The sequence below is a fragment of the Papaver somniferum genome, chromosome 1 (genome assembly GCF_003573695.1).
Source record: "Papaver somniferum cultivar HN1 chromosome 1, ASM357369v1, whole genome shotgun sequence".
NCBI classification, from domain to species: domain Eukaryota; kingdom Viridiplantae; phylum Streptophyta; class Magnoliopsida; order Ranunculales; family Papaveraceae; genus Papaver; species Papaver somniferum.
In genome coordinates, this window is record NC_039358.1 from 111,890,728 (window position 1) to 111,900,238 (window position 9,511).

Sequence of the window (9,511 nt, forward strand, 5' to 3'; positions counted from 1 at the left end):
ATTACCCTTTCTTCCGTGCCATTCCCAAATGTTTGATCTACCATCCTCTCTAAATACCCAATGTATGTTGAAACTTTTAAAGAAAAGTTCCAAAGCTTGCCAGTTTCTTCACAATGCAAAAACAAATGCGTATTCGATTCAACGGTTTTTTTGCACATAATGTAGCAATTAATCACAATAGAATTTTTAAGAGAGTCTAAAGTGGGAGCTTCATTATAACATAAGCACCAAGTGAAAAACATTATTTTTATTGGGATATTCGAATTTTAAATATTCTTGTGTGGAAATCTGAGATAACCTTCATCTTCCAAGGCAAGGTAGATAAAGGTTATCTGCAGTTGAGATATTTGTACTTACACGTGGGAGGATTAAATATTTTGAAAGAATGTCAAAATCTAGCTAGTAGCCTTATTTCAAACCTCTGTCAACCAAGTAGCAGATAGACTTGCTAAATTGGCTAGACATTATAGAAGACCTTCTTTTCCTAATGATTTCTGTTTTTTTGCTCAATAAAATTTGAAAAAATTTATCCTATTTGTTTTCTTCGCCTATCAGGAAGAAAAACACACACACGTAAACATGAACATCCGATGGACATAATATGCAAAGCAGCACAGCTGCACAGGTAGTTAAATACGTTCCCATCGCAAGCAAACAAACCCAACGGCTTTAACAATTCTAAACTTTTAAAGTTATTGATAAACTCTCTAGGGACGTAGCTTATCTAGCCGACAAGTGGCAACCAAGCTGGTAAAACATTACAACCTGGATCATCTATCCCCGTTATTAATAAAAAGCAAAAATATTAACGCCGTTTCTCCCTTTTCTTTATAACTTTTTTTTAATTCCATCTCTCTCTCTTCCTTCATCACTCCACAGTCTCTCTCACTTCTTCTTCTTCATCCTCCATTTTATCTCCTCCTCCTCTATACATTTAGTTTTTATTACTACTAGGATCTGTTCTAAATCCAGAGAAATTCACTGAAACTACAACAAAACTTTAAACCATTTAAACCCTAAAACAATTTCGAATTCGATCCATTTGATGATTTATCGATCTAGAACGAGCTGCTGCTGTTGTTGTGATGAGTTAGGTTTTCGTTAAAATCACAAATGTGGTGATTAGTGAGGATTGTTTTGAATTCCTGAATTTTTGAAAGTGGGGAGGAAAAATGGGATTGTGTAACTCAAAACCCTCCCCCAAACCAAATCCATACGCACCACCAGAGGAGCTTCAACATAACCCTAGTCCTACTAAGAGTAAAAAGAGTAATAATAATAAAAGTTCTTTGTCTTCGCCGATTAATGGCGTTAATACGATCAATAATCAAGAAGAGAATCAGAAGAAGAAAGAAGACAAGGTTGAAGAATCAGTAAAGAGATCACCATTTTTTCCATTTTACAGTCCAAGTCCAGCTCACTATTTGTTTTCAAAAAAATCATCACCAGCTCATAGTTCTAATTCTAATTCAACAACACCAAGAAGATTTTTTAAAAAACCATTTCCACCACCATCTCCAGCTAAACATATTAGGGCAGTTTTAGCTAGAAGACATGGGTCTGTTAAACCTAATACATCATCTACTGCTGCAATACCAGAAGAAGGAAATGAGAATGAAAATGGTGCTGGTGGTAATGGTTTAGATAAAAGTTTTGGATTCTCTAAACATTTTGGGAATAAGTATGAACTCGGTGATGAAGTAGGTCGTGGTCATTTTGGGTATACTTGTTGTGCTAAGTTTAAAAAAGGTGAACTTAAAGGTCAACAAGTTGCTGTTAAGGTTATCCCTAAAGCTAAGGTAAACTTGAGTTATCTGCATTTTTTTCTTTTTTTGTTATCTTTGAGTTGATTTCTGAGAACATGCGGTATTATTGGAAATTTCTGATTTTAGTTAAGTTGATTATCTGTTGATCTCAGTACAGTGGTATTATTAGAAAATGGTGAATTCTTAGTACTGTTTCTGCAAAATATACCAATATTCTCGGCGGCAATATTCTTTTTTATATTATTCCTTTTAATTCAACTGATGAAGTTGTGATTTCCTGTATGAAATTGTATAATAATTGGATTGAATCGCAGTGACGACTCTGTGAGTGGTTTTCAAAGATCTGTGTTGTTTACTGTTTATGTGATATAGAAGTTCTTGATTCCATTGGTATATACTAGCAGTTGAATGGATTAAAGATGTTGCTTAACAGCATAGACTCATAGAGTTTGTTGTGGAAATTTGATGGTCAATAGCATCATTTTCCATTATTTATCTTTACTGTTTTATAATAATGGGGTGTGACTAAGTCAATATTCTTTTGAATTCGTGGTTGAAGACTACTTTGACTTCAATTTAGGTGCTATTTCTATTTTCAGGATTTTATTTCTGCATCAAAATAGACTTGCATAATAGTTGATTGAATGATACCCTTGACCAGATGATTATTCAGTCCATTCCCACTGTCATAAAATAGGCTCTCTTATTAGTTGTATGTAAATTTGCTACTTCACACTAATACACCATAGCCATCGCCTCTTATGTTACCATGCTTCAACCAGGCATTTATTTTTTTCTTCAAAGACTTTACCACGAATGCAAATCTCAAGTTGACACTTCTTGATATATCTTTTAAAATCATGAACAACTAAATGATAACAATAATGTTGTGTTTTTTTTCTCAGATGACTACAGCCATTGCCATTGAGGATGTCAGAAGGGAGGTGAAAATTCTAAGAGCGTTGACAGGACATAGTAATCTAGTGCAGTTCTATGATGCATACGAAGACAACGAGAATGTCTACATAGTGATGGAGTAAGAGCTCAGAAACTTATATTTTAAAGTAGACTTTCTTCCACGGACCATGTTCATGTATAATGTGCTGGGCATATAGACGTAGGTTCTTAGACGCTTTCTTGAAATATAACCTGAATGTCCGCATGTTTAACCCAATGCAACTTCAGCTTTTAGTGTCCGCTTACAGCTTTTTCAACTGTATCAGAGCATGGTTTTTGCCAACACGTTATAATGTTTTGTTCACAAGGCTCTAACATAGGCTTTGCTTTTTTTTTTTCTTTCTTTTTATTGTCTTCCAGGTTATGTGAAGGAGGTGAGCTTTTGGATAGAATTCTTGCAAGGTATTTCTCTTGCTATTGGTTATGCTAAAATACAACCTTTTCTTACTTCTTCTGTTTGGGAGTTTGGATTCCGTAGTTTGCTCTTAGCTTAATTTCTGATTGTTATGTTCATGTGAAGAGGCGGAAAATACACTGAAGACGACGCAAAAGCAGTCATGGTACAAATATTGAACGTTGTCTCATTTTGCCATCTTCAGGGTGTTGTTCACCGTGATCTAAAACCAGAGGTATATTCGTATTCTGACTATCCTAACTAGAGCAAATAATGTCCGAGGGTTCCCAGTTATGACTCCCATGAGCATGTGGAACATAGGGGATCCTTCGATTGAGTTTTGTACCTAGGTTGATATCTGGGTACAAAGTTCAACAATTACACCACTATACCATCTCTGTAGCTGGAGCTACCTGGAATTTTACAGTCCAAAGCAGAATTGAACTAAATAGTATGCTTTAAATTTATAAGCTTGTTGCATGAAAAACATGTTAGGTTGGCATGGATCTTGTTCCAAGTTGTCCTACCAACATGAGTTATTGCATTCTCTTAACATATGATTCCTGTTCTTTTACTTTTTTTTATACTGCTAACTAAGTGTAGTTGTTTGATTAAATCAGAATTTCTTGTTCACCTCAAAGGATGAAAACTCGCAATTGAAGGCCATTGATTTTGGCTTGTCGGATTTTGTGAAACCAGGTGATTTTTTACTCTCCTGGGTGCTGACCCTATTATTCAGAAATAAACTTAGACCTCTTTAGCTACGGCTGTTAAAGATAGGTTTCTAATTTGTCTGACGCGATGCAGATGAAAGGCTTAATGACATTGTTGGAAGTGCATACTATGTTGCACCCGAAGTTCTACATAGATCTTACAGCACAGAGGCTGATGTGTGGAGTATTGGTGTGATAGCATATATTCTTTTATGTGGAAGTCGCCCATTCTGGGCTCGGACAGAGTCTGGGATCTTTCGAGCAGTTTTAAAGGCAGACCCAAGTTTCGATGAACTTCCTTGGCCTTCTTTATCTTCTGAAGCCAAGGATTTTGTCAAGCGTCTATTGAATAAAGACCCACGTAAACGAATGACGGCTGCTCAGGCATTAAGTTAATATTCTCATCCTGGTTAAACAACTGCTGGAGTTCTTTCATTGTGATCCTGATGACATTTCTTTTTGCAGGTCATCCTTGGATTAGGAACTATAATGATATAAAAGTACCTCTGGACATCCTAATATTCAGGCTGATGAAAGCCTATATGCGCTCATCATCTCTACGTAAAGCTGCATTAAGAGTGAGTACTTTTTTAATATTCTGAAAATTTCCTTCGTTGTTGGTCACGTCTCCTAATTTGTTTTGTTCACTTGCTGCTCAGGCATTGTCCAAGACATTGACCGTGGACGAACTCTTTTATCTGAAGGAGCAGTTTGCACTATTGGAACCTAATAAAATTGGTGCAATAACCTTGGAGAATATCCGGACGGTTAGTTGAAAAAAGAACAGATAGGGTGCTTATTTGGTACATGTTTACTAGGTTTCCTTTGGAAGATAACACCAATCATTATTGTCCTGGCCAGGCTTTGACGAAAAATGCGACCGACGCAATGAAGGAATCTCGTGTTCATGATTTCCTCGCTTCGGTAGATGCAGCGATCCACATAGAATCTTTGAGTTTTTCATTAATTTTGTAAATATGCATATGTTTTTGTGGCTTCTAATTCGAACAATTTGCTTGCGTTTTATGGCAGCTAAATGGTCTACAGTACAGAAAGATGGATTTTGAAGAATTTTGCGCAGCAGCATTAAGCGTTCATCAACTTGAAGCACTTGATCGGTGGGAGCAACATGCTCGTTGTGCCTATGAGCTTTTTGAGAAGGATGGGAACAGAGCTATTATCATTGAAGAACTTGCTTCTGTAAGTTTAATCTTCGATTTTTCCATAAACAATTATGTTGCTTGGAAAATGGTTTTGCAAAACCCAATGGTTTCTTTTATTAATATCATGTGACAATGGGTGTGGAGAAGTAAACATTTTTTTTTCTTATGGGCTTTTCACCACATTGACTCTGAAATGACCATCCTTGTTCTTATTGATCATACAAGCTAGCTAGTGAAGCTATAATTTTCTTCTTCCTGGTGATTTTTCAGGAGCTCGGTCTTAGTCCTAATGTTCCGGTCCATGCAGTTCTTCATGATTGGATCAGGCATACAGATGGGAAGTTAAGCTTCCTTGGTTTCGTCAAACTGTTGCATGGTGTATCAAGTCGAACCCTAGCAAAGGTTCAATAAAAGTCAAGAGAACAATGTGAAGACATGAGAACTCCGGGGAAGAATTTACTCATCTGTCAGAATATAAATGATTTTCTTTGATGCATTACATATCTAAAATGTGTGCTTTGAACAAAAAACAAGCGCGACCAGAAATCGCACAAGAAAGAAGATGCAGACGTTGTCTGCGACAAGAATCAGGCTGGGGAAGAGAAGAAGAATGCGAGTTTAGTTCTTGTGGGGTTCCATTTACGGAAAAGTACTTGTACTGGAGTTCCATATATATCATTGTAAAATCTTTAGCTTCTAGTAAAAAAATGAAAGGGGTGATTGGGCATTTGATGAGGAGAGGATAATATAACTGGTGTTGTTAGTTTTATATAATATATACTGTTATGTTTCACTTTCCATCAAAAACTAGAATAACTCGACCACATGTTCTTGCTGATGATATTTGTTACCCATGGGTGTGTAATGTTTCTACCAAGATGAGATCGACGGGTAAAATCGACTCACCAGCAATCTTCCTCTTATGAGATCCTATCCGTCCAAATTCCAGTTTTAATGAGATCGTACCGAATCTGACGCGCCTAACACAAAAATAAACTAAAAACAGGGAGGGAATTCTTCAGGCATTTTTCTTTCTATCTCGAAAATTTTGAATTTTCTCCCTCTTTCTCTCCGTCTATTTTGTTTGAACTCATGGGAGAATCAGGATCGCGAAAGCGTAATTTCATTTGCATCGATGAAGAAGATAATACCATTTCTATCTCCTCATCCTCAGAAGAAGAAGAACAGACTAGCAGTTCGTCGTTAAGGTAAACCCTAGATAAATTAATTAAGCAGTCATTCATTGTCTGTAGGTTTTAAATTTGAAAAAAATTCATATAGGGGATCCTGATTTATGTTTGATTGAATCTCGATAGAGGGGAAACTAGCGAGGATCACAGTGAATGGAGCGCTGATGAAGAAGGTGAAGAAAACAGCGAAGAGGATGATGAAGAAGAAGTTATCAAAGACGATGAAGGTGATATTATAGATTTTGGATTAAAGAGTGCACCAGTGGATGATCAAGCACTACATAATATAGTCATTCATCTTCTTAAAGGTTAGATTATTTTACGAACTTAAATCGTAAAACCTAGAAATTTTATCTTTCCAATACAATTTACTTGATTTTTTTCAGTAATTTTTCAGCAATCGAAGTGGCTGAAGTTTAAATTTCCCTATACCTTCTATTAGTAATGTAATACTCCCTCCGTCCCTAATTAGATGACCAATACCATAAATAAGTGGAGTGATAGATTAGTATTATTATGAAAAATATGTAAAATTTGATAGCCATATTTATATTCATTAGATATGTGTTTTAAAATGCTTTCCGATGATACAAAGTTTACGAAAATTCGTTGTATAGTGTGAGAGATAAATCATTTCTAAATTTACTAGTAAATTTTAACTAGGTCATCTAATTAGGGACGGAGGTAGTAAAAACAAAACATTTGGACTTGTTATCCATGTATGACTTTCTCTATATAAAACAACAATTTGCGTTTGGTTAATTTGGTATGATATCCATGATATTTTTGTAGCTGGGGGTGATTTACAATCATTAAAGCATGAAGATTGCAAAGTGTATTTACGGAAGCATGACTTGAGATTATCGGGGACGAAAACAGTTTGTATTCAGAGAATTCAAGAGCACTGGAGGTAACTTGCTTGTTTCCTTTATTCTTGTTGACATTTTGAATTGCCTAGTAAGTTGGATAAAAAGTTACCATTTCTTCAATAGCATTATTTTCAATGTGAGAAGGCCACAACACCTCTAACATTGTTGATGTACCAACCAGATTGGTTCCCGGTGAACACGGCAGTGGTACTGGAGTCTCTGTTCATTATCCTTTAGGTTTCACTAAAACCTAGAGAAAATTGGAACTATTGAAACATAACTTATATATGGGTCACCCTTCGACCATGTTTGTTTAAAACCAGCTGTGTCAACATGGTTGTTTTTTCTTCTCAATGGTCCTCCTATATTGGTGTCAAACAGCGTCCAGCACCCTATATCTGTCTGTCTCATTTTGAGGTCAGTGTGTTGATACCCAGTAGAGTCACACACAGACACATTGTACCAGTATCTTTGTCACATACATTTTCTTACGTAACTAGGAAAACGAACCAAGTTTGATATGGAAATTTGAAAAATTGGTTTGTAACTTTGTATCCATCTCTCAGGATAAAAGATGGAGGCGAGAAGTTTTATCCCTGGTCATCTTTTACGATTAACTGTACAGGTAGTAATGGAAGCATTTCCTCTATGATTTTGCGTATTATAGATTCGTTGTCATTCGTTAGATTAAAACTGAAATATTTAATTTTACCTGCAGGTGATGTCTGCAGAGGTGATGTTGTTGTGTTTAAACAGAAGGTTTACGAGAAGTACAATATTGACACTAGTACTTTTCCTTTCATATTTTGCAGTTAAGATTTTGGTCCAATATTTTTTAGTTCGTTAATAAACTTTTACAATTTTTAGATTTGATAAAGTCTCAAGGACTGGTAACCCTCGAGGGAAGCGGACTGTTGCTGGGAGGGTTGTGAAAGAAAGCTACGGCACAGCGAAACAGCAGCACACTTTTACTGTAAATGGCAATTATTTATGCGCACTGAACACTTAAGGGAGAAAATATGTAAGGTAAATGAATATTGTTGAGATTTCAGTAATGCTGATCTTTGGTTGGACAGGTTGAAGTCCTGTGGAGTAGGGGGATTAAGAAATTGCCACCGTTGTTTCCTCTGCTCGTGAAAGGTCGGAACTTGTACAGAATGAAAACATATCGACAGGTAATATCTGACTATTTGTATTATCTTGATTGGTTAGGTTTGAGGTCCTGTACCGTATGATAATCTTCTCTTGCTTTTTTAATTTTAGCCTTGGGATAATGAAGCAGAGAGATCTAAAGTTCTATCTGAGAAACACAAAAGAGGATCAGCGGCAAGGCATTTGAGAGCAATAAAAAGGGAATCTGCTAATGGTGGTTCATATCTTCCTTGGGATACGAAACTGTTACACTATTTTTGATGTTATTTGGAATTTCACACATGATATGAATAACTAGTTCGCATGGTATTTCAACCTCTTACTTTTTTAGTCTGTGTTGGTTGTTAGGTATTAAGCGTCAGAAACATTCCCATCATGCTGTTCAAGCTCTAAACAGTTGTAGAAGCCGAGAAGCTCAGCCTGCAAGAAAAGCAGAACGGAAGCATGCTACTGGATATGGGAAGGCTCCACGAGAGGTGATGGAAAAATCTAGAAGAGTTTCTAAATCAAGAGCTACAATACCATCATCTGATTTGCAAACAAACCACTATAGAGAAAATGGGATTCCTCCACAAATATTTCGTCCTAGTAACGAGCGATTCAGTTTCCCCAAATTTGAAAGAGGTTCCACATCAATACATACTAGGAGGCCATCTCACCATCCAAATTCAACTGTGTTGACTAATCCACGGCATCCACATTATCCCCATGCCTACCCCAACACTGGTAACTGGTATAATCCGAGGAAGTTTAATCATTGTCAAGAACACACCAGCAACAGTAGGCGACTAAATACACTGCCCCCCACAGCAGCAGGGTTTTACAGAGGGGTTAATTGTTCAACACATGGGTGTCTGGAGCCAAGAGATGATAAGTGTTTTGGCCTGTTATGCTGGAGATGTTGCAGAATATCTGGGAGGTGGTGTTACATCCACCAATGACATTCCTAATCTTCGAAGAAGTTCTCAATCTTACTCGGTCAGCACGGAGAAGTCATCGAAACGGTTAGAAGTTTAATACACTCATCTGTGAATATTCATTCCTTCAGGAAGTTTTTTTGGTTTGTATCAGTCAGATGGAAGAGAGTGGCACAAGTTTAGTTTTAGACTTTCATCCGTGAATATTCATTCCTTCAGGGAGATGGAAGAGAGTGGCACAAGTTCTTTTTTTGGTTTTATCTGTCAAACGGAAGTTTTTTTGGTTTGTATCAGTCAGATGGAAGAGAGTGGCACAAGTTTAGTTTTAGACTCTCATCCGTGAATATCCATTCAGTCCGTGAATGAATGCATGCTTTTTTTTTTTTTGGA

The 9,511-nt window shown here is 36.6% G+C and overlaps 2 protein-coding genes across 4 annotated transcripts; both read left to right on the forward strand.

The window, feature by feature from the left end:
- The first annotated feature begins 850 nt into the window (after nucleotides 1–850).
- LOC113296671 (CDPK-related kinase 5-like) lies at nucleotides 851–5,800 on the forward strand. Its single transcript, XM_026544981.1, has 11 exons — nucleotides 851–1,799; nucleotides 2,672–2,802; nucleotides 3,084–3,125; nucleotides 3,244–3,352; nucleotides 3,738–3,816; nucleotides 3,925–4,221; nucleotides 4,296–4,408; nucleotides 4,490–4,597; nucleotides 4,692–4,754; nucleotides 4,863–5,030; nucleotides 5,264–5,800. The coding sequence occupies exons 1-11, from the start codon at nucleotides 1,173–1,175 to the stop codon at nucleotides 5,402–5,404; spliced, it is 1,878 nt and encodes a 625-aa protein (XP_026400766.1). The 5' UTR covers nucleotides 851–1,172; the 3' UTR covers nucleotides 5,405–5,800.
- Nucleotides 5,801–5,974: 174 nt separating this feature from the next.
- Nucleotides 5,975–9,502, forward strand: LOC113296679 (zinc finger CCCH domain-containing protein 62-like). 3 transcript variants are annotated; one of them, XR_003333099.1, is made up of 10 exons: nucleotides 5,975–6,201; nucleotides 6,310–6,491; nucleotides 6,976–7,093; nucleotides 7,619–7,677; nucleotides 7,771–7,822; nucleotides 7,920–8,025; nucleotides 8,129–8,227; nucleotides 8,316–8,421; nucleotides 8,553–9,252; nucleotides 9,341–9,502. XR_003333099.1 is itself a non-coding variant. In XM_026544992.1 (9 exons), the coding sequence occupies exons 1-9, from the start codon at nucleotides 6,086–6,088 to the stop codon at nucleotides 9,143–9,145; spliced, it is 1,431 nt and encodes a 476-aa protein (XP_026400777.1). In that variant the 5' UTR covers nucleotides 5,975–6,085; the 3' UTR covers nucleotides 9,146–9,502. The 3 variants fall into 3 exon arrangements, 2 of the variants coding, with proteins under 2 accessions (XP_026400777.1, XP_026400790.1); XM_026544992.1 differs by having other exon boundaries at nucleotides 8,553–9,502; XM_026545005.1 differs by having other exon boundaries at nucleotides 8,316–8,418; nucleotides 8,553–9,502.
- The last annotated feature ends 9 nt before the right edge of the window (nucleotides 9,503–9,511 follow it).

Bases quoted from the DNA above. Each gene is read 5' to 3' on its own strand.
- LOC113296671 (XM_026544981.1), top strand. From the start codon at position 1,173: ATGGGATTGTGTAACTCAAAACCCTCCCCCAAACCAAATCCATACGCA. The intron at 1,800-2,671 runs GTAAACTTGAGT...TTTTTTTCTCAG, and splicing joins AGGTTATCCCTAAAGCTAAG to ATGACTACAGCCATTGCCAT. The intron at 4,598-4,691 runs GTTAGTTGAAAA...TGTCCTGGCCAG, and splicing joins CCTTGGAGAATATCCGGACG to GCTTTGACGAAAAATGCGAC.
- LOC113296679 (XM_026544992.1), top strand. From the start codon at position 6,086: ATGGGAGAATCAGGATCGCGAAAGCGTAATTTCATTTGCATCGATGAA. The intron at 7,823-7,919 runs GTACAATATTGA...TACAATTTTTAG, and splicing joins AAACAGAAGGTTTACGAGAA to ATTTGATAAAGTCTCAAGGA. The intron at 8,422-8,552 runs GTTCATATCTTC...GTTGGTTGTTAG, and splicing joins AAGGGAATCTGCTAATGGTG to GTATTAAGCGTCAGAAACAT.